The sequence below is a fragment of the Bos javanicus genome, chromosome 7, assembly GCF_032452875.1.
Source record: "Bos javanicus breed banteng chromosome 7, ARS-OSU_banteng_1.0, whole genome shotgun sequence".
NCBI lineage: Eukaryota > Metazoa > Chordata > Mammalia > Artiodactyla > Bovidae > Bos > Bos javanicus.
Window position 1 is genome coordinate 11,266,097 of NC_083874.1, and position 24,005 is coordinate 11,290,101.

Genomic DNA, 24,005 nt, shown 5'->3' on the forward strand with positions numbered 1-24,005 from the left:
TCAAGCTAGAGTAGCTATCAAAAGAAAAAATTTTATTTCTTTGGACACTTCTATGGCATCACTTGGAAACTCTTGTGTTCTTTCTGTTTCTTGCGCTGCCTTCACCTTGGGTGTGGTCAAAGCTGCATCACAGGGCATACCAATGCTCCAGCTCATGGGAAAGGGAAGGGAATGTGGAAGAGCCCCCACCCAGGCCCAGCGTTGGCACATGTCACCTCTGCTTACGTTTCACCAGTGAGAACTCAGTCCATGGTTTCACCTAGCTGCAAGGGAGGCTGGGAGTGCATCCGACTACAGTTCTATTATAGCAGCAGGACAGATATGGGGAGTAGCTGCCACTCTGGATATCACGTATTTTTCCTTTGCTCCCTCATCCATCCACATTTTCCCTGCAGGGCCAGGCCCTTCTCTGTAGGGGTCCTTTAGTCTCAGCTCTTCCTTGGCTGGGTGTCCTCAGGCAAGTGACTCAGCTCTGAGCCTCTATGTCTTCATCTGTCAAAGGAGCTCCCCTCTCCCCTCCTGAGGTCAGTTCAGGCCGTAGCCTGGAGCCTGCAGTGGGGCTCAGAAGGCCCAGCTCCTCAGGCGTGGGCAGGAAGTGTTTCTCATACCCAGAGTCCAGTGGTGCCAAGGGCTGGGGGGGCTCCTTAACTGGAACCTGCTCTATTTCCTCCACTTCCAGGATGGGTGAGTCACCAGGGGGCTGGGCCTGGGGCACCTCCTGGGGAGAGAAGAGACCGAGATTGTTCCCGTTGTACCTGTGAGTGTGTGTGCTAAGTTGCTTCAGTCGTGTCCGACTCTGCAACCCTATGGACCGCCAGGCTCCTCTGTCCATGGGATTCTCCAGGCAAGAATACTAGAGTGGGTTGCCATGCCCTCCTCCAGGGATCTTCCCAACCCAGGGATCAAACCCACGTCTCCTGCATTGGCAGATGGATTCTTTACCACTAAATCCTGGGAAGCCCCTTCCCCTCATACCCCCCACCCTAATTCTCAACTATCCCCCACTGTCCAGCTTTCCCCAACCCCCTAGAGGGCCCCAATAAGCCAGGCTTTTCACTCACCTTCATGTGTGGCAGGCTGAAGTTGCTATTGGCAGGGTCAGGAATCTTCTCCCAGACCCAGTGGGGCAGTACCTTGTGCTGCAGGTGGACACACCTGGCAAGCAGGTTAAGAGTCAGGGCAGGGAAGCCAGGTGGCGAGATACCCATGCCCAGATGGCAAGGTCCAGGATGTCACAGAGCTCTGAAGCATCATCCCCTTATCCCCAAAGCCCCTGCCCCCCTGCCAAGCCAAGCTCAGCGATGCCCAGCTGCCCTCCCCACCTGGGCAGAGACCTGTGTGTCTGACAGCCTCACCTTCCGCAGGTGGCCAGGCTCACACCACAGCCGGTCAGGAGCAAACCCCACAGCAGAAAGACAACCGACAGAACTTTCCAATTCAGGGTGTTATCTGGAGGGCAAGGGGGAGGGGCAGAAGAGCATTTGGACACCAAGAAGGCCGGGAGGGCTCAGGGAAGGCTCATGGGTGGGGCAGGGCACAGGTAAGGACGTGGATAAATGGGCAGGGCTCATGAATGGGCGAGGGCTTCTCAAGTGGCCCAGTAGTAAAGAATCTGCCTGCCAATGCAGGAGATGCAGAAGACTCGGTTTCAATCCCTGGCTTGAGAAGATCCCCTGGAGAAGGAAATGACAACCCACTCCAGTATTCTTGTTGGAGAATCCCACGGACAGAGGAGCCTGGTGGGCTACAGTCCATGGGGTCACGAAGAGTCAGACATGACTCAGCGACTGAGCATGCACACATGAATCGGTAGGGGGAGTCTCAGAGTGGGAGTGGGACTTGTGAGAAGGTCAAGGTCAGGGATGGGTGAAAGGGTCAAAGACATGCATTGCCTGTTAATCCACAGCAGTATTTAGCAGCATCAAAATGCATCATCGACATCCCCAAGTCAAAAGGTTGTCTACCCAATGAAGTTCAGTAAGGATTATGTAACCCCTTCCAGTGGAACAGGGCCCCTTCACATAGCAGTCCCACCAGACCTCTACCTGGTAGGTGAAACTGGAGGCTTGGACCAGGTGGGCCCTGTCCTGCGATGGTGGAGGCAGTCATCCACAGCTTGCAGGGACCCCAGTGAAGGTCAGGCAGGGTGATGGTTCGGGTGCTGCCAGTCACTGAAGGACATACCCAGAGAGGTGAGGGAGGCAGTCAAGTCCTGCCTCAGGACCTTTGCACATGCCATGCTGTCTGCAACACTCTCTCCCAGATATCCACATGGTTCCCTCCTCCCCTCCTTCAGCTCTTTGCTCACAGGTCACCTATTCAGTGAGAACTGTCCTGACTGCCCCCCAACCCCAAACAATTAAAACAGCACTGGCTTCTCCATTCATCTTCCTTGCTTTATTCCTCTACCCAGCACTTACCATCATCTGACACACTGCATAGATAGTATTTACTTTATCTATGCCTGCATGTCCTCCATGAGAAGTTAGGGCCACGAGGGCCATATTCCTAGAGTCGTGTCCAACTTTAGTCAGTGCCTGGCACATAGAAAGCACTCAAAAATGATATACAGTTGACCTTTGAACAAGGCAGGGGTTAGGGGTGTTGACTCTTAACTCTGTTAAAAATCCAAGTACAGTATAATTTATAGTCTGCCCTCCTTATCTGTGCTACTGCTGCTGCTGAGTCAAGTCTGAATCTTTGCGACCCCATGGACTATAGCCCACCTGGTTCCTCTGTCCATGGAATTCTCCAGGCAAGAATACTGGAGTGGGTAGCCATTTCCTCCTCCAGGGGATCTTCCCGACCCACAGATTGAACTTGAACCTCCTGCATCCCTAGCACTGACAGGCAGGTTCTTTACCACTGAGTCACCAGGGATGCCCTCCTTATCTGTGGTTCCTCAATAGGGGCTTCCCTGGTGGCTCAGATGGTAAAGAATCTGCTTGCAATGCAGGAGACCTGGATTTGGTCTCTGGGTGGGGAAGATCCCCTAGAGAAGGGAATAGCTACCCACTCCAGTATTCTTCCCTGGAGAATTCCATGGACAGAGAAGCCTGGTGGGCTACAGTCCAGGGTCGCAAAGAGTCAGACGCAACTGAGCAACTAACACACACACTGTAATTCCTAGTTCCACATCAGCAGATTCAACCAACCATAGATAGTACTGTTAAAATTTACTATGGAAAAAAGTCATGTATAACTAGACCTGCACAGTTCAAAACTATGTTGTTCAAGGGTCAAGTGTGTATTGGAACAAATAAAAGAATGCATGAATATCATATCCCTCAGGATGCACAGGATCCAGTGAAGGGAAATTTGCTTCAGACCAGGGGAAGACATCTGCACCTCCCAGAACTGTTTTTGTTTACTTCTTTGACCGTGCCTTACAGTTGTGGGATTTTCGTTCCCCTACCAGGGATTGAACCCAGACCTTCAGCTGTAAGAGTCCTAACCACCTGTCCATCAACTATTATCAGTTATTGATAAAGGGCTGCAACTGAAGGGCCTTGATTCCCCAGCACTTCTAGCTGTTGAGGCAGGCAAAATGTTTCAGACCAGAAAAAGCCCTCAGGCCAGGAATGCAGGTGCCAGAGACTGGGAAATAAATTCTGGGCTCTGAGTGGGGCCCTGATGCCACCCATCACAGAAAATAAGGCTCCTGAAATCCTTTCTCAAAATCTGTGGTGCCATATAGCCTTCCCCAACTGTGAATTTTCCAGAATTGGGGCTCCTCTTCTTTTGTCTATATGTACTTATGGTCTTGGGACTCCATCCTTAATCTCTCACTCGATGCCCTTCTCAGGCTGTCTCAAGCTCTTTACACCAAGACAGACTGCAGTGTTAAATCTCACCCTGGAATTTATTGCTAGATCTGAAACTTGAGTACCTGACCATCTCATGGACAATCCCACTTGGATGAGCATGTCACATGCAACAAATCCAAATGGGTCCCCCAAATTCTTCTCTAAAGTCCCTTCCACTGGACCACCAGGGAATTCCCTGGCGGTGTGTGTTTTTAACTGAATATGCCACATAAAGCTATCTAAGCTAAAACATCGAGTAGAAAAGAGAGCTGCAAAACATCAGTCATAAGCTTTAGGGGCCTATAACATGGTTCTCTTTTAATAATAATAATAGGTACATGTACTCATAAAAGGAGAAAGGGGAGCAGAGGATGAGACGGTTAGATGGCATCACCCACTCAACAGACATGAATCTGCACAAACTCCGGGAAATATGAAGGACAGGGGAGCCTGGCATGCTGCAGTCCATGGGGTCGCAAAGAATCAGACATAATTTAGCAACTGCTGCTGCTGCTAAGTTGCTTCAGTCGTGTCCGACTCTTAGCGACCCCATAGACGGCAGCCCACCAGGCTTCCCCGTCCCTGGGATTCTCCAGGCAAGAACACTGGAGTGGGTTGCCATTTCCTTCTCCAATGCAGGAAAGTGAAAAGTGAAAGGGAAGTTGCTCAGTCGTGTCCGACTCCCAGAGACTCCATGGACTGCAGCCCACCAGGCTCCTCCGTCCATGGGATTTTCCAGGCAAGAGTACTGGAGTGGGGTGCCATTGCCTTCTCCATTTAGTAACTGAACAACACATAAATATATATGATTTTTAACCCAGTGATATCTATGTACTCATGCAAAGTGCAGTTATGGCAAAGTAACTGTGTTTAAAAAAAAATAGGCTTTATCAGTTAGAGACAAAGGCAGAAATACCAAATTATTTAAGGGTGAAATGACACCAAAGACACACTAGGTAAAAAGCATGGGGGATACACTGAGCAAGAATGATTAAATGCAGTTAACTATTGAAACCGGATGGTGGATACACAAGGGTTTGCTACAGTTTTTCCTACTTTCACTTGAAATTGTCTATAGTAAAAATGTTTAAAATTTTCAAACACCACAACTCAAAAACAACACAAAAAAACACAACGCCCATCTTTGTGTTAATGTACACAGGGCAAAATATGGAAGCTGCATGATCAGTATCACTGAAGTGATGAGAACGCTGATATATTACCAGTCCATTCTGAAGGAGACCAGCCCTGGGATTTCTTTGGAAGGAATGATGCTAAAGCTGAAACTCCAGTACTTTGGCCACCTCATGCAAAGAGTTGACTCATTGGAAAAGAGTCTGATGCTGGGAGGGATTGGGGGCAGGAGGAGAAGGGGACGACAGAGGATGAGATGGCTGGATGGCATCACTGACTCAATGGACGTGAGTCTGAGTGAACTCCGGGAGTTGGTGATGGACAGGGAGGCCTGGTGTGCTGCGGTTCACGGGGTCGCAAAGAGTCGGACGCGACTGAGCGACTGAACTGAACTGAACTTTAATGTGTCGGTTTTTAAAATATTTTCATGTTTTTATTTTTGGCTGTGCTGGGTCTTTGTTGCTGAGCGGGTTTTCTCTAGTTGTGGCGAGCAGGGGCTACTCTCTAGTTATGGGGCACAGACTTCTCATTGTGGTGGCTTCTCTTGTTGCGGAGGTAATCGGGCTTCAGTAGTTGCAGTACGTGGGCTCAGTAGCTGAGGTTCTCTGGTTCTAGAGGACAGGCTCATAGTTGTGGCACGCAGACTGCGATGCCCCGAGGCATGTGGGATCTTCCCGGATCAGGGACCAAACCCTTGCCTCCTGCACTGGCAGGTGGATTCTTCACCACTGAGCCACTAGGGAAGCCCCAGTGTGTCAGTTTTTAAAACAAGAACAGATAACTTTTGTAATCAGAAGAAAAGAATATTTTGAATTTTTATTACTTTTTAAACTTTTTATGGTATGTATTGGAGAAGGCAATGGCACCCCACTCCAGTACTCTTGCCTGGAAAATCCCATGGACGGAGGAGCCTGGTAGGCTGCAGTCCATGGGGTTGCAAAGAGTCGGACACGACTGAGGGACTTCACTTTCACTTTTCACTTTCATGCACTGGAGAAGGAAATGGCAAGCCACTCCAGTGTTCTTGCCTGGAGAATCCCAGGGAGGGGGAGCCTGGTGGGCTGCCCTCTATGGGGTCACACAGAGTCAGACACGACTGAAGTGACTTAGCAGCAGCAGCGTGGTATGTATGTGAGATGATGGATGTTAACGAAATTTATATGGGGAATTGTTTCACAATATTTGTAAGTCAAACCATTACAATGTACACCTTAAACATACACAGTGTGCTTGTCAATTATATCTCAACGTGACTGTGGGGGAAAGGGTAATAAAGACAATTTAGGGACTTCCCTGGTGGTCCAGTGGTTAAGAATCTGTCTGCCAAAGCAGGGGACACAGGTTTGATCCCTGGTCCAGGAAGATGCCACGTGCTGCAGAGCGACTAAGTCCATGCACCACAACAACTGAAGGCTGAGCACCTTACAGCCCATGCTTCACAACAAAAGGAGCCACTGTGATGAGAAGCCCGTGAACTGCCGCAACTAGAGAAAGCTAGCAGCAGCGACGGAGACCCAGCGTAGCCAAAAATAAGAAAGGTACTTTTAAAAGGAATTTGTGCTCAGAGTAAAAATTTAGTCTATATCCAAAGGTATAAAAAAAGAAATAAAAATCATATGTAATTCTAAAATCCCTATTGATGCTGTGGAGGAATTTCTTCTCATAGTTGTGTCTCTGCTTTGCTCAGTGCTGGGTTTATTGTATAAAAGTGGAACCATCCCGCAAAGTTTTATAATCCTTTTATCTTTTTTCACTTAATAAAATATGACAGGCATCTTTCAATGTCAATAAATATAGATCGGACTCTTCATTTTAAATGGCCACATGACAGTCTATTACACTGATAGCCACCAGGGTTATTACCCACTGGGGAACCCAGGATATCAGGTTTTCTCGTAGGGGCTGAGAGGGAGCCAAAAGGTTCCTTGGGGGCAAGAGGAGGGGTGGACTGATAGGGGCTGGGGCAGAGGCAGTGGAGCTCACCGTTCTTGCAGACAGAAGGCCTGGTTCCACTCTGTGTACACAGGGTGTAGTGGGTGAGATGGCCCCGGAGTTGCTGCCTTGGGACCTCTCCCCACGCTACAGTAGGGGTCCCTGAGGGGGCATCCTGGATTCGCCAAACCACTGGCCCCGATAACGGTACTGGCGAGAGAAAGTCAGCGGGTCAAGTTCTGCCACGGTTTCAGAACCCTCCATCCTCCAAGCCCACCACTTACCTAGCTCCTCTCTGAACTTCCAGACGGAGGGGGCCGGGGCCAAGCCCCACGGAGAGATCGCGGTCACCGTGATTCGGTAGGGGACCCCTTCCTTGAAATCCACTGAGTAGGGCAGGAACAAAGACCAGTTAGAGCTGGCTCCCCTCCCCAATGCGTTTCTTATTTTGTAAGGAATCTTCATTTGTGTCTCCAGAGGGACACTCTGCTACAAGGGTTTTGAGGGAAAGTAATTTATCTGGGAGGTAACCATAGAAAACACCAACAGGGCAGTGGGGAAATGAAGCGGGGAAGGAAAGAAACCCAGGCAACTGTGCATTAGAGAACAAGTTCCCAATATGACCAACCAAGGCTTAGTCCCACCGGTGCCCTCTGGGTGGCAGAAGAGCTGACAATCCTGAACTCCATCCCACCCAAGGAGGGAGGGAGTTGGGGTATTTATCCATCGACCATTATCAGTCATTGGTGAAGGGCTGCATCTGAGGGGCCTTGATTCCCAGGCACTTCGGCTGTCTAGGCAGGCAAGATGCTTCAGGCCAGAGAAAGCCCTCAGGCCAGGAATGCAGGTGCCAGAGACTGGGAGATAAACTCCGGGCTCTGAGTGGGGCCCTGACATCATCCATCATAGTAAATAAAGCTCCTGAAATCCCTTCTCAAAACCTGTGGTGCCATATAGCCTTCCTCAACCGGGAACTTCCTAAAACTGGGGCTCCTCTTCTTCTGTCCATATATACTTACGGTGTTGGGACTTTATCCTAAATCTCTCACTTGACACCTTCTCAGGCTATCCCAAATTCTTTATACCAAGGACAGACTCCCCAGTGTTAAATCTCAGCCTAGAACGTATTGCTAGATTTGAGACTTGAGTATCTGAGAGTCCCATGGACAATCCCACTTGGAGGAGCATGTCAGGTACAACAAATCCAAATAGGTCCCCCAAATTCTGCTGTAAGACTCCCCAACAAGAACCTGCTTGCTTCTCTCCCTTCCTTTGTTCCCTCCCAGAAGGAGCAAACACAGTCCTTTCTGAGAGAGAAAGTGTTACTCCCTCAGTCGTGTCCGACTCTTTGCAACCCCATGGACTGTAACCCACCAGGCTTCTCTGTCCATGGACTTCTCCAGGGTAGAATACTGGAGTGGGTCGGCATTCCCTTCTCCAGGGAATCTTCCAGACCCAGAGACTAAAGCCAGGTCTCCTGCACTGCAGGCAGATTCTTCACTGTCTAAGCCACCAGGGAAGCCCACAGTCCTGGGTTTCTCAATTTCAGCCCTCACCCTCCCAGTCTGTTCCTCCCACTGCAGACAGGGGGCACCTGTGAGCAACTGAGTCAGGACACACCCTTCCTCTGCTTAGAACCCTGGGTGGCTCCCGCCTCACCGGCAGAAAAAATCAAAGTCTTCTCCATGAGCCACGAGGCTTTGCACATTCTGCCCCGTCCTCTCCCTGCCCTCACCTCCTCCCACTTTCCCCTTTGCTCATTCTATTCCAGCCACACCGGCCTCCCCGCTGTCACTCTAACACATAAGGCACATTTCTGCCTCAGAGCCTTTGCACTGGTTGTCTCCTCGTTTTTCTCTTAGACCATGGATCCTTCAGGTCTTAGTTTAAATGCCACTTTCCCAGAGAGACGTTTTCTTTTTTTTCCCTAAAATAAATATCTTCCCTCCTCCCCCTTTACTTTGCCCCAATTACATTACAGGGGTTTCCCTGGTGGCTCAGCGATAAAGAACCCTCCTGCAATGCAGGAGACGCAAGTTTGATCCCTGCGTCAGGAAGATCCCCTAGAGAAGGAAATGGCACCCACGCCAGTATTCTGGCTTGGAAAATCCTGTCGACAGAGGAGCCTGGCAGAGTTGGACACAACTTAGCAACTAAACAATAAATTGCATCACAGAGGTATTTGGTTTTTGTTCCACTGGTTGCTGGCCCTACAAGATGAGGATGGAGATGTTGGTGGGGATGAGGGTAGGGATGCTGTTGAGAGGAGAGTAGTGATAGTTCAGGGTTTGGCTTTAGGAACTTGACTGCTGCTGCTGCTGCTGCTGCTAAGTCGCTTCAGTTGTGTCCGACTCTGTGCGACCCCATAGACGGCAGCCCACAAGGCTCCCCCGGCCATGGGATTCTCCAGGCAAGAACACTGGAGTGGGTTGCCATTTCCTTCTCCAAGGAACCTGACTAAGTGGTTCAAATCTTGGTTCCACCACATACTTGCTGTATGGCCTCAGGGGAGTTGCTTAACCTCTCTGAGCCTTTTTCTTTATCTTCATGATAATAGCAGAAACCTGCTTTATAAGGAAGATTGAATGGTTTCACGCTGATGGAAAGGCCAGTACACATTAGCTGCCATCACCGTGTTTGTTGTTTAGTTGCTAAGTCATGTCCAACTCTTGTGACCCCACGGACTGTAGCTCTCCAGGCTCCTCTGTCCAGGGGATTTCCCAGGCAAGAATATTGGAGTGGGTAGCCATTGCACTGCATTGCACTGCCTCTCCTGCACTGCAGGCGGATTCTTTACTGCTGAGCCACCGGGGAAGCCCATCATTGTGTACCAGTCTCTAGAACAGGGCTTGGCACACAGTGGGTAGTCAACGAATATTTCTTGCATGAATTAATAATACTTGACCACTCCTCTGCAAATCCAGCCTCTCCTCTGTTCTCCAACAGCTGAAATGGGAACTCTGGTGCCCTTCGGCCTCACCTGGCAACACTGCACTGAGGTTCCCAGGAGGAAGCCGGACCCAGTTGAGGTCCTCCACGGGGTCACCGTCTCGAATCCAGTCCACCACATGCTCCTGCAGCTCCCCAGGCTCCTGTTGCCAAGTCACCAGCAGCTCTGTGTTTCCAGAGATGCTCCTGACCACCACGCCATGGGGGGCAAAGTCTGGACCTAGAGGATGGGGAGGAGAAATCTCAGCTGTAAACTTGGGAAGTCTCCACTTGCGCCTCCAAGGAATCTCACAAAGGAAGTTCACAGCCTCTTACCCAAGCAGGTCAAAGAGAGGTTGGTAGGAAGCTCCCAGCTTGTGGCATTCACAGCAGACACCCCCACCCACTCTGCTTGGGTGGGGATGGAGAAGTTGCAGTAGGGGGTCTCCTCCTGGATCACCTCCTGATCCTTAACCTGGATCCAGACTCTGTAGGTCACCTGCATGCAGAGCCCTGAAGCCTAAAGGATGAGGGGAAGGAGGGGTGAATCTCTCTCCTTATCAGGCACATACTGTGCATCTCAGTGAGGTCACTGGATAAACGCATCAGTGAAACATTTTTGTTGGTTTCACTGTTGTTTAGTCCCGAAGTCGTGTCCAGTTCTTTTGTGACCCCATGGAGTGTAGCCCGCCAGGTTTCTCTGTCCATGGGATTTTTCCAGGCAAGAATACTGGAGTGGGTTGCCATTTGCTTCTCCAGGCCAATCCTCCTGACCCAGGGATCGAACCTGCATCTCCTGCACTGGCAGGTGGATTCTTTACTGCTAAGTCACCAGGGAAGCCCTGGTTTCACAGTACAGGTGAGGAAACCAAGCCTCAGAGGGGCTCAACAGCAGAAGTGAGATTAGAATACAGCTAGTGAGCCAGAACTAGGGTGTTAAGCAAGAAAGCATACCCAAAATCCAATCAAGATAAATTATATTTTAATGCAATATTTTTAAAATTTATTTTTACTGAAGTATAGTTGATTTATGAAGCTGTGTTAATTGCTGCTGTAAGCAAAGTGACCCCCCATACATACATATATATACATATATATATATATATACACACATTCTTTTCCATACTCTTTTTCATAATGGTTTATCACGGGATATTGAATATAGTTCTCTGTTCTACAGTAGGACCTTGTTGTAATATAGTATTTTAATCAATCAAAACTAATGCAAAAAAAACAAAAACAAAAAAACCATGACAAACAAATTATCAAGATTTTAAGGGACTTCCCTGGTGGTGGAGTGAATAAGAATCCGCCTGCCAATAGGGGGAACATGGATTCGATTCCTAGTCTGGGATAATTCCACATGCTGCGAAGCAACTAAACCCATGGGCCAAAACTACTGAAGCCTGCTCACCCTAGAGCCAGCAAGCTGCCAGCTGCTGAGCTCACGAGCTGCAGCTACTCAAGCTGTCTATAGCCTGTGCACCACCAGAAGAGAAGCCACTGCAGTGAGATGCTCATGCACCGCAACTAGAGGGCAGCCCTTGCTCTCTGCATCTAGACAAAGCCCACATGCAGCAACGAAGACCCAGTGCAGCCAAAAATAAATTTTTAAAAAACAAGAGGAAATAAAGTGATTTCTAAAAAAATATTTTAAGTAAAGACAAAATCTGGCCACGCACTTATATAACCCTGCTTCACTCAGCTTACCCCATTCTGTCCTGTGTGGTTCTTAGGGACTGCAAAACTCCCACTGTTGTACAGAGGAGTGGTTATGTGTAGCAAAGAGGATGGTACCTTCCAGAGTTCTTTGGGGAAACTTGTGAGAATACCTGGTTGCCTCAATGATTGGTATTTGATGCTCAAGAGCCAGGGACACTACCCTCTCCTAGAAACAAAAAGTTGTCCCACCTCCGTTGTGACTTTAGACTGTCATCCCAACTGGAAACTTCTGTAGATAAAAAAAATCTAGCAATTTTAGCTGATCCTAAGACCAAACACCATTTGCTGTATAAAAGCAAAACCTTTGGGGACCTGGTTTTAATATTCACTGAATGTTAAAATATTCTGAACATATAGGGACTTTCCAGGCAGTTGTGATCATCGATTTCCAGCACGATCTGTGTTCTGATCAGAGAATTTCTCAACATGTCTTGCATTGTCTCATCCCTTTGAAGTCCTGGGAAACTGGCTCAATAGCCTGGCATGTGGACGACTCTGGTAAATGTCCTGTTTGGTATGGAAAGAATGCATGTTCAGATGTTTCCTATGTGAGTCCACTTGGGTGTCTGCTACTCACATGTTCAGATCTTCTAGATCTTTACTTGTTTTCCATCTGCTTGTTATGGAATTACTTAGAGGAGCATGTTAAAAATCTCCCACAATGGTTATGAATTCATAGAGTTCTCCTTGTAGTTCTGCCAACTTTTACTTTATGTATTTTAAAGCTATGTTATGAGGTACATGGAGCTTCCCTGGTGGCTCAGACGGTAAAGAATCTGCCTGCAATGCAGGAGACCCGGATTCTATCCTTGGGTGAGAAGATTCCCCAGAGGAGGGCATGGCAACCCGTTTCAGTATTCTTGCCTGGAGAATACCATGGACAGAGAAGCCTGGTGGGCTACAGTCCATGGGCCCACCAAGAGTCGGATACCACTAAGAGACTAACACAACCCTGTCAGGGAGGTACAGATTTAGTACTCATGTCACACTGGTGAACTGAATACCTTGCCGTTATGCAGTAGCCTTATTTCCCATTTATTTTCTGTTGAATGTTACAATATACTGTACACTGTATGTTACAACACAATACACTGTATTTATACGTTTTAAAATATATATATATATGGGTTATAAGAACTATATTTCTTTTTTATAATTTTACTTATGTATTATCTATTTGGGGCTGTAATGGAGCTTCATTGCTTCACGGGCTTTTCTCTAGTCGCAGAGAGTGGGGGCTACCAGTTGTGGTACTTGGGCTTCTCACTGCGGTGGCTTCTCTTGTGGAGCACAGGCTCTAGACACACAGGCTTCAGTACTTGCGGCACATGGGCTCAGTTGTGGCTCCCGAGCTCTAGAGTACAGGCTAAACGGTTGTGGCCCACAGGCTTAATTGCTCAGTTGCATGTGGGATCTTCCCGGATGAGAGACTGAATCCCTTTCTCCTGCACTGGCAGGCAGATTCTTTACCACTGAGCCACCAGGGAAGCCCTGAGCTATGTACTTCATTTCAGTATAGTAAAGGGGCCTTACAAGGTATGTGTCATCAAACAGAGGCACTGAGGGACTTCGCTGGTAGTCCAGTGATTGACTCCATGTTTCCAATGCAAGGAAGCACAGGGTTGATCCTTGGTCAGGGAACTAAGACCCCACAGGCCCTGGAGCATGGCCAAAAAAAGTGAAAAAAAAATATTTAAATAAATAAAATAAAGGTAGCGAAACTGTGAATTATGCTTTGAAAGCCAATAAACATCAGCTCTGCCGTGTACCAGTTGTGTGGTTTGGGGCAACCTCTCTGTGTCTCATTTTCTCATCTGTAAAGTTTGTCAATATAAATAAGTGTGTAGGCGAGGACCGGGCACACAGTGAGAACTCTAGAAATATTACCCATGGTTAAAGTCAGTGATGTTATTAGATCGTGTGGCCCAAGAAAGTGAGAGCCCTGTTATTTGGTTTCTCGCCATGTTTACTGTGAGTCAGGGCCTTGCAATGCATGGAACCGACTAGGTGCTTAACAGACTTGGGTCAGTGAGAACTGTTTCATTCTTGTCTGTCATCTCACAAGCCCTGTTTTTGTTTTGTTTTGTTTTGTTTTTTAAATATTTATTTATTTATTTGGCTGCACCAGGTCTTAGTTGAGGCACACGGAATCTTCAATTTTCATTGCAGTAAGTGGGGTCTTTTAGCATACAGAATCTAGTTCCCTGACCAAGGATCGAACCCAGGTGCCTTGCACTGGGAGCTCAGAGTCTTAGCCACTGGACCACCAGGAAATCCCTACAATGCCCCCTCCCCCGACCTTTTAAAATTATTTATTTATTTATTTTATTCTTGGCTGTTCTGGATCTTTGTTCCTGGACTCTGGCTTTTTCTAGTTGCTGCGAGTGGGGACTGCTCTAGTTGTGGTGCTCGGGTTCCTCACTGTGGTGGCTTCTCTTATTGCAGAGAATGGGATCAAGGGCATGAGGGCTTCAGTAGTTGTGACACCTGGGCTTAGCTGCCCCAGGGTATGTGGGACCTTCCCAGCCCAGGGACTGAACTCGTGTCCCCTGCATTGACAGATAGATTCTTAGCCACTGGATCATGAGAGAAGTCCCAAAACAATGCCCTTTTGATACTAACATCAAAGCCCTTAGCATACCCGGCTATACTTTGTGGAGCTGAGCCTTGTATTGCTTCTAAATCTTTGCACCCAACGTCCCCCCCACTGCCTGGAACACTCGTACCCATCTTCAAGTCTCAGCTCAGATCCCTACTTTCAGTCAACACTGGTGGAGTCTTGCTCTGAGCCCAGCGCCATGCCAGGATCTCCCTGATGATCCCCCTCCTTGAAACCCTGAAGCAGCCTCAAGAGGGCAGCAGAGTAGCCTCTGTTTTGTTTACGTCATTGGTTTTTGGTTTGGGGGTGTTTTTGATTTTGCAGCAGTGGGCAGCTTGTAGGCTCTTAGTTCCCTGACCAGGGATTGAACCCACGACCTTGGGAGTGAAAGCTCGGAGTCCTAACCGCTGGACCACCAAGTAAGTCCCTGCATCACTGTTATCCAGGGTTTCCTGACATGGGCAGAGAAATGGGTTTTCACAACTCACCTCCCACAGAAGCAGGGGTTCCTGTCCACCTGGTGCCCCACAGATGTTCCCCATGATCCACACATCTTTTGGAGCTGGTGAGGATGGAAAAAGAAGAGACAAATGGGAATGGCATGATGGCCTGACTTCCAGGAGAGGAAAAGATGGGAAGCCTAGAGATTCTCACCAGAGGGTGGTGTCTGGAAGGGCAGAATGGGGCTCCACTCGCCCCACAAATCCTCCTCTTTGTCCACTTGGCAGCGGCCGAATATCTCGTAGCCAGTGGCCAGTTCCAGGTCCTGGATCTCAATGGGCATCAGAGGTATAGACTTCACTTCCGGTTCCAGCTGGGGGAGTGACATGTGAGTGATGAAGCTGAGGGCTGAATTGAAAGTTGACCTTTTATATGTCGATGTGTGTGCTCAGTCACTTTAGTCCAGTCCAACTCTTTGGGATCCCCTGGACTGTAGCCCACCAGGTTCCTCTGTCCATGTGATTTTTCTGGCAAGAATACTGGAGTGGATTGCCATGCCCTTCTCCAGGGAATCTTCCTGACCTAGGGATAGAACCCATGTCTCTTGCATCTCCTGCATTACATGCACATTCTTTACCACTGAGCCAGCTGGGAAGCCCTTAGCTGCCAACAGGATGACCAGTACTATCTTGCTTTGCCTGGGAGACAGAGTGGGTTCTCAAGACACAGGGCTTTCAGTTTTAAAATTGGGACAATCCCTGGCAAAAAGAGACAATTTGATTATCCTCTGTGCCAGGTATAGCAGTAGGTGGGAAATTCTATTATTGTTCTCATTTTACAGATGAGGAAAACTAAGGTCATGTGAGGGAAAGTGACATACCCAAGGTCACAGAGCTGGTGAGTACTACAGCTGAGATTCATTCCCAGGCAGTAGGATTTCAACGTCTGTATCTTAGCACTGTTCTGAACTGCATGAATATTCCCAGTGAAAACAAGTCTACCCTACCTTGTGGTGCTTGGCACCCCAAGCTGTGACTGAGATCGTTGGTTATCTCCAATACCCATTCTCGGCTGCTTCTTTTGGAAACCCTGAGTATCTGTCAGGACCATGTGTATCAAGAACAAAGACCACATTTCCCAGTCTCCCTTGCAATCAGGTGAGACCATGTGACTACATTTTGACCAATGAGATATGAGATGAAAGATACATGTAACTTTGGGGCTGTGCTCTTAAAGTGTTTGGGCAGGCTCCCCAACTCCTGGGGTCCCATTGCTCTGGAGCTTTCGTCCTTTTTTTTCGCTGTGTGTGAGCTTGGGAAAGTTGCTTAACCTCTCTGAGATTCAGTTTCCCCAACTACGAAACAGAGATCATAAAATAACCTATATTAGGGAAGTCAGGAGTACAGTCCTCATTGAGATCATCCATGCAGATTGCTTAGCTTGGTACCTGATGCACGGCTGGTGCTTGGAAATATGAGCTTCTTTTATTATTAACACTTTTAAGTGTTTATTGAAAACCAGGCTCTGTTCCTCATCTGTAAAATGGGTAGGCACAAAACACATCTACCTCAAAGAGTTCTTGTAAGGATTTGATAAAGAGCCTCCAACAGTGTGTGGCACACAGCAGGCGCTAAGTAGTATCTGCTATAAACCTTTTTTTTTTTTCTTTAGTGTTCATTTATTTATTTGGCTGCACTGTGTCTTAGTTGCAACATCTAATTCCCTGCCCAGAGATTGAACACTGCATCAGGAGCATGGAATCTTAGCCATTGGACCGCCAGGGAAGTCCCCTGCTGTTAACCTCTTCCTTTAAGGTTCATGTAAGTTATTTGAGGAGACAGCAAGGAGATCAAACCAGTCAATCCTCAAGGAAATCAACCCTTAATACCCACTGGAAGGACTAATGCTGAAGCTGAAGCTGAAGCTGAAGCTCTAGTACTTGGGCCACCTGATGTGAAGAGCCAACTCATTGGAAAAGACCCTGATGCTGGGAAAGATTGAAGGCAGGAGGAGAAGGGAATGACAGAGGATGAGATTGTTGGTTGGCATCATCAAGTCAATGGATATGAGTTTGAGCAAACTCTGGGAGATAGTGAAGGACAGGGAAACCTGGGGCGCTGCAGTCCATGGAGTCGAAAAGCGTTGGATACAACTCAGTGATTGAACAACAACAATTCATTAAATGAAAGTGTTTGAGGAAGTTTACTGAATTTCTCAAGAATTCCAAGTAAAGGGAATTAATTCCCCAGCTGTCCAATGGTTAGGACTCCATGCCTTCACTGCTGACGGCCGGGGTTCAATCCCTGTTCAGGGAACTAAGATCCTGCAACGTGCATGGCATGGCCAAACAAGAAAAAAAAAATTCCAAGTGGGACTGTATGGAATTTATAGATTATCTTGGTGGGGGTACATTTTTTAGCTGAACAAAATGCACGTACAGACCTTTCGTGAGGGATGTGGACAGACTCCAGGGGCAGGTGAGGAACGAGTTCTGGGCTAGGTTGCTGATTTGGGAATGATGTCTCAGGCCCCACCAGAGTAGGGTGGGGGGAAAGGTTCCCTGACACTCACCATCACCCAGGGCATCCGGCACCTTCGATAGTAAAACCGGCAGACCAAGACCTTATGGGGTGGCCACGTAGGAGGGGCCCACTGGACAACGGCCTCCAGGGGGTGGTCATCTGAGAAGTCCACGTCAGGGTATAGGTGGGGGGCATCTGGCTTCACTGAAGAAGGAGAAATGCATTGAGCAGGGGCCTCCAGGACCACCCACCCCACACACAGCGCATCCCCAACACTCCCGCCCATTACTTCGGGTTTCGAGGTTCACAAAGACTGGGGACCAGAGAAGCTGGCCGGCCTTGGCCGCCCAGACAAGGAGTTCGTCAGACGTGGTGAGCTGTTCCCGTGGGATGGTCACCCAGTTCTGTCCGGTGGGCACCGCCACGGTCCAGGTTTTGTTGGAATGGCTGTGAGGAGAGATGGGGAAATAAGAGGCGATAGACAACAGGCCGGGCCCCGAGTCGTAATGATAACATCTGCTCTGCCTGGGTTCAAGTCCTAGTTCTGCTTAAGAGCTGTGTGACCTTGAGCAAGCAACTTCACTTCTCTGCGCCTCAGTTTCTTGACCTACAAAATGAGGGTGATAAAAGCACCTGCGAAAAGGGCTGAATAGTGAGGGGAATCAATGCGATGAGATATGAAATGCATTTAGAACAGCCAGCAGCACTTCCCCGATGGTCCATGCACGCGTGCTCAGTCACTCAGTCCTGTCTGACTCTGCGACCCCGTGGACTGTAGCCTGCCAGGCTGCTCTGTCCATGGGATTTTCTGAGCAAGAAGACAGGAGTGGCTTGCCATTTCTTCCTCCAGAGGAACTTCCCGACCCAGGGATCAAACCTGAGTCTCCTGCGTCTTCTGCATTGGCAGGTGAATTCTTTACCACTGAGCCACCTGGGAAGCCCTTCTTATGGGCCAGTGATTAAAAATCCACCTTGCAATGCAAGGGATGCAGGTTCCATCCCTGGATGGGGAACTAAGATCCCAAGTGCTGTGGAGCAACTCAGCCTGACTGCAGCAACTATTGAGCTCTCGTGCCACAACTAGAGAGTCCGTGCAACCAAATTAAAACATTAAAGAAAATAATAGCAAGCATCAGGAGCATATACATGATATAAAAGCATTGGTTATTTTATTTATTGAGCACCTATTATATATATCCACATTTACTTCTATATTTTCTTGGGCTCCAAAATCACTGCAGTGACTGCAGCTATGAAATTAAAAGATGCTTGCTTTTCAGAAGGAAAGAATGATAGCTATGATAAACCTAGACAGTGTTTAAAAAGCAGACATCACTTTGCCAACAAAGGTTCCTACAGTCAAAGCTACAGTTTTTCCAGTATTAACATGTGCAGCTGTGAGTGTTGGACCATAAAGATGAAGGAGTGCCAAAGAACTGATCCTTTCAAATTGTGGTGGTGAAGAAGACTCTTCAGAGTCCTCTGGACAGCAAGGAGATCAAACCAGTCAATCCTAAAGGAAATCAACCCTAAATACCCATTGGAAGGACTGGTGCTGAAGCTGAAGCCACAATATTCTGGCCACCTGATGCAAAGAGCCAACTCATTGGAAAAGACCCTGGTGCTGGGAAAAACTGAGGGCAAGAGAAGAAGAAGGCAGCAGAAGATGAGATGGTTAGATAGCATCACCTACTCAATAGACATGAATCTGAGCAAACTCTAGGAGGTAGTGGAAGACAGAGGAGCCTGGCGTCCATGGGGTCAACAAGATTTGAACACATCTTAGTGACTGAACAACAATAAAAACAACTATTCAGTCAGCTAATACATATTGTGGGCCAGGCCCTGCTGTAGAAGCTGAGAATAGGACTGTGACCAAAGCAGGCAAGGATCCCCTCTCCAGAGCTGGTATTTCAGTGGAGGAGGCAGATGAAACACATAAATATATAATTGATGGTGGTAAAAGCAATATAAAGAACAATCAAGGGAGTTCCTGGCTGTCCAGCGGTTAGGACTCCATATTTCCACTGCAGGGGGCACGGGGTTCAATCCCTGATAGGGGAACTAAGATCCCACAAGCCTCCCAGTGAGGCCCAAAATCCAGAAATAATTATTTTAAAAAAAGATCAAGCAGGATGAGGAAGATGAGGCATGCTGAGATGAAGAGTGACAGTGGTATTTTAGTAAACGTGGTCAGGAAAGCTCTCTGGTGAGACATGTGAATAACGGCCTGAAGGAGGCGGGTGCACAGTTTGTGAAGGATCTTCTTAAATGAAGAGCACTTTAAGAAGGAACAGCAGCCAAGGCAAGGGTCCCGAGGCCAAACTGTGCCTGGTGCTTTTTCTTTTTTTTCTTTTATCATTTTATTTCTTTATTTTTGGCTGTGCTGGGTCTTTGTTGCTGCACACGGGCTCTTCTCCAATTGCAGCAAGTGGGGGCTGCTCTCGAGTTGCGGTGTGCGGGTTTCTCATTCTCGTGGCTCCTCTTGTGGAGCATGAGCTCTAGGGGCACCGGCTTCAGTAGCTGTGGTATGTGGGCTCAGTAGTTGCTCCAGAGCACAGGCTCAGTGGGGCTTCCCAGGTGGCGCTAATGGTAAAGAACCTGCCTGCTAATGCAGGAGACATAAGAGATGCAGGTTTGATCCCTGGGTTGAGCAGATCCTCTGGAGAAGGGCATGGCAACCCACTCCAGTATTCTTGCCTGGAGAATCCCAAGGACAGAGGAGCCTGGCGGGCTACCGTCCATGCGGTCGCAAAGAGTCGGACACGACTGAAGCAACTTAGCACACGCGAGCACAGGCTCAATAGTTGTGGCACACAGGCCTAGCAGCTTTGTGGCATGTGGGATCTTCCCAGACCAGGGATCGAACCCGAGTCTCCTGCACTGGCAGGTGGATTCTTTAGCACTGAGCCACCAGGGAAGAGATGGTTAGATAACATCACCCACTCCTGACTCAATGGACATAAGTTTGAGCAAACTCTGGGAGATAGCGAAGGACAGGGAAGCCTGGCGTGCTGCAGTCCATGGGGTCACAAAGAGCTGGACACGACTTAGCGACTGAACAACGACCCCAGGGAAGCCCCTGTGCCTGGTGTTTTCTGAGAAACAGTGAGGAGGAGGCTTGCACCCTGGAATAGAGTGAGTAAGGTGGAGGTGGGAGGAGGCGAGGACAGGGAGGCCATAGCAGATTGTTCACATGACAGCAGGAAGGATTCTGGCTTTTACCCTGAGTGAGCAGGGAGCCCTGCAGTGCTGTGCACAGGGGAGGGAAGTGCTCTGATGCAGAAGTTCACAGGCGCCCACTGGATGCCATGGTAGAGAAGAGACTGTGGGGCTGAGGATGGAAACCTGAGTCCTGGGAGGAGGTGACTGTGGGGTCCAGGCCAGCGATAATGGGGACAGGATCATGGAGGGGGTGCTCAGGAAGTAAGGAGTGCCAGATTCTAGATAATGTTGGCAAGGCCTGCTGATGGATCAAATGTGGGTTAGAGAGAGAGGAGTCGAGGATGTCCCAAAGGACTGGATTTCAAAGGTTCAAATCAAGGCCTTCATTAAAACAAATACAAAAACACATATGCTGGCAAAGATGTGGAGAAACTGGGGCCCTCTTACATTGCTGGTAGGAACATAAAACGGTGCAGCTGTTGCAGAAAACAGTTGGTTCCTCAAAAAGTTAAACAGAATTGCCATATGACCCAGAAGTTTCACTCCTAGGCATATACCCCCAAAGAACTGAAAAGAAGGACTCAATTTTCAGTAGCGCTAGTCACAACCACCCACGGCAATTGCTCAACGGTGGAAACAGATAAGTAGATGAACGCAGTATATCCGTTACAGTAGAATACTGTTCAGCTACAAAAAACGGAATGAAGTTCCGGTTCATGCTACAACATAATGAACCTGGAAAACATGCTAAGTGAATGTATACAGATATCGAAGACCACATAAGGTATGATTCCACTTATGAGAAAGGCCCAGGACAGGCAAATCCAAGGGATTGAAAGTAGATCAGTAGTTGTCAGGAGACAGGGATTGACTGCTGTTAGGGATGAAACTTCCTTTTGGGGGTAATGGGCATGTTCTGGAATGAAATAGAGGCACTGGTTGGACAACAGTGTGAAGTACTAACAGCTACTGAACTGTTCACTTGCAAATGGTTAATTTCACCTTATGTGAATTTCACCTCATTAAAAAAAAAAAAAAAGCTTTCCGAGGGGCAGGTCCTGGTGCTTGACAGCCAAGGCCATCTCCTGGGCCGCCTGGAGGCCATCGTGGCCGAGCAGGTGCTTCTGGGCCGGAAGGGTGTGGTTGTGCGCTGTGAGGGCATCAACATTTCTGGCAATTTCTACAGAAATAAGTTGAAGTACCTGGCCTTTTTCCGCAAGCGGATGAACACCAACCCCTCCCGTGACCCCTGCCACCTCCGAGCCCCCAGCGGCATCTTCTGGCGGACAGGGTGAGACATGTTGCCCCACAAGACCAAGTGAGGTCAGGCTGCTCTGGAGCACCTCGAGGTGTTTGATGGGATCCCACCAACCTATAACAAGAGAAAGCGAATGGTGGTGCCCGCTGCCCTCAAGGTTGTGCGTCTGAAACCTACTCGCAAGTTTGCCTACCTAGGGCGCCTGGCTCATGAGATTGGCTGGACGGACCAGGCAGTAACGGCCACCCTGGACTAGAAGAGAAAGGAGAAAGCCCAGATCCACTACTGGAAAAAGCAGCTGCTTATGAGGCTACCAAAGCACGCAGAAAAGAACATCGAGAAGAAAACTGACAAATTCACAGAGGTCCTCAAGACTCATGGATTCCTAGTCTGAGCCCAATAAAATTGACTGTTTATTCTTCAAAAACAAAACAAACAAAAAAAAAGAGACTTTCTTTTATTCCCTCATGCAAGCATGCATGCTAAGTTGATTTGCAGCCCTCTGTACTGCAGCCCGCCAGGCTCTTCTGTTCCTGGGACCCTCCAGGCAAGAATACAGGAATGAAAGAATACTGGAGTGGGTTGCTATGCCCTCCTCCATGGGATCACCCCAACCCAGGGATGGAACCCATGTCTCTTACATCTCCTGCATTGGCACGTGGGTTCTTTACCATCAGTGCCACCTGGGAAGCCCTCTTACTTTCTCGTTCTCTACAAATTAAAACCCTTCTGGACATGGATGGTGGTGATGGCTGCACAACAGTGTGACTGTACTTAATGCCACTGAACTGGACACTTTAAAAAGATTGAGGGGACTTCCCTGGTGGTCCAGTGGTTAAGAATCTGCCTGTCAGAGCAGGGGATGCGGGATGGATTCCTGGTCAAGGAACTGGGATCCCACATGCCCTAGAGGCAACTAAGCCCATGCACCGTAACTAGTGAGAATCCTTCAAGCCGCAACTAGAGAGTTGGAGCTGCGAAGAAAATCCAGCACAGCCAAAAGAAAAAGATTGAGGAAAAAAGGGGTAAATTTTATGTGTACTTTACCACCATTAAAAAAAAAACAAACCAACCTTCCATGCCAGTTCCCATCTTCAAATGCTCCTTTTCCTCTCCTCTCACAGCCAAATTTGAAATGAAGTTGAGTTTCCAAGTGTGATTCATCATGAAGCAATATCAGTCACCCCCTCAGACTGTGGGCTCCATGAGGCTTTCTGTGTCTCTTTCACTGTTGCATCCCCAGCACCAGATCAAATGATCTTTTCCTGTTCTCAGAGAGGTTAAGCTACTTGCCTAAGGTCACACAGCAATAAAAAACAACTTCTAATCATTAAGCATTTTCTCTTTCCCAAGTGCCTAAACTCACTGAATTCTCAGAACCAATGCTGGGAACCAGGTTCCATTATTATCAGCATTTGATAGAGGAAGAAACAGAGGTTCAGAGGGAAAGTGACTGGTTCATGGTAACACAGCAAGGAAATGAGGGAATGTGGAACTGAAGGGCCAGAGAGTGGGGTCAGGCTGGGAGGTGAGGGTGGGCAGGGCGAATGGGTCCTCTGAGAAGGCTAGAACCTGAGTGGCTTCAGTGTCCCCAAATTACCCCACTGTACTCACTATTTCTGGCTCTGGACATACAGCATGGAGGGGGCTCCCAGGTCCCCATGAGGCTCCCAGGAGCAGTTCAGGTCCCCCAAGGGTCCAACTCCATAGCACTGCAGTGGCCCCGGGCTGCCTGGAGAGGGAGGCAGGAGGGTTCCAAGGAAGGCGGTCAGTTCCCCCAGCCTCGGGCACACCCCAGAACTTCTGACAACTGTGGAGGGCGATCCAGGGTCCCTTACTGAAGCGAGCAGCAGGAAGGGGGCGCTGGCCACCGCTCCCCAGGCTTTGGGCATAACTCCTCCCCTCCCACCAGCCACATCCTGTTAACTACCCCCCCCACTCCCCGACAAAAGCCCTTACCCTACCGCCGCCCCCCCAGCCCCGGCCTCAAGTTCCCACCTCGCTACCGCCCATTCCCCAAACCCTCGCATCGCCCGGCCCCTGCCACTGGGCCGGGGAGAGCAAAGTGGCTTCTGGACCTCTGCCATTCATTCCGCAAACTTGAGGGTCACCCTGGAGGGTGATGGGCGCGTTCGCGAGCATGAGACACGAGCTCGCTCCAGAACTCACCCTGGGTCCGGCTGAACAGCAACAATAGAAGCAGCAGCAGCAGCAGCATCGGCTTCGGCCGCGGTGGGAAGGGGGCGGCCGGGGTCCCCCGCATGGCACTCCCGCGGCCCCCCAGTCCGGCCCGGCCTTGCCTGGCCCAGCGCGGCCGCGCCGCCCGCCTCGCTCTCGGGGACCAACGCCTGAGCGGCGACGGGAAGCAGAGCCACCCCTCCCGGCCGCCTCCGCACCTTGCGCTGCGGGTCCCCGCCCCTTATCTGCACCGGAAAGTTCCCGGCAGAACTCGCAGGGGCTGGGGGGGGGGGGGGGGGGGGAGACTTGGGAGGGGGTGG

General features: G+C 49.1%; 1 protein-coding gene and 1 pseudogene across 2 annotated transcripts; one reads left to right on the forward strand and one right to left on the reverse strand.

The window, feature by feature from the left end:
- Positions 1–11: 11 nt before the first annotated feature.
- Positions 12–23,911, reverse strand: IL27RA (interleukin 27 receptor subunit alpha). Of its 2 annotated transcripts, XM_061421885.1 has the most exons (14): positions 23,677–23,911; positions 23,122–23,239; positions 17,374–17,531; positions 17,134–17,288; positions 14,776–14,935; positions 14,610–14,683; positions 10,137–10,320; positions 9,853–10,041; positions 7,157–7,258; positions 6,924–7,082; positions 2,046–2,171; positions 1,356–1,449; positions 1,062–1,155; positions 12–718 (listed from the first exon to the last, which is right to left on the reverse strand). In XM_061421885.1, exons 1-14 carry the CDS (start codon positions 23,768–23,770, stop codon positions 467–469), a joined length of 1,959 nt encoding a protein of 652 aa, XP_061277869.1. In that variant the 5' UTR covers positions 23,771–23,911; the 3' UTR covers positions 12–466. The 2 variants fall into 2 exon arrangements, with proteins under 2 accessions (XP_061277869.1, XP_061277868.1); XM_061421884.1 differs by lacking the exon at positions 23,677–23,911 and having other exon boundaries at positions 23,122–23,414.
- On the forward strand, positions 21,098–21,953 carry LOC133250543 (large ribosomal subunit protein uL13-like; annotated as a pseudogene).
- Positions 23,912–24,005: the final 94 nt, after the last annotated feature.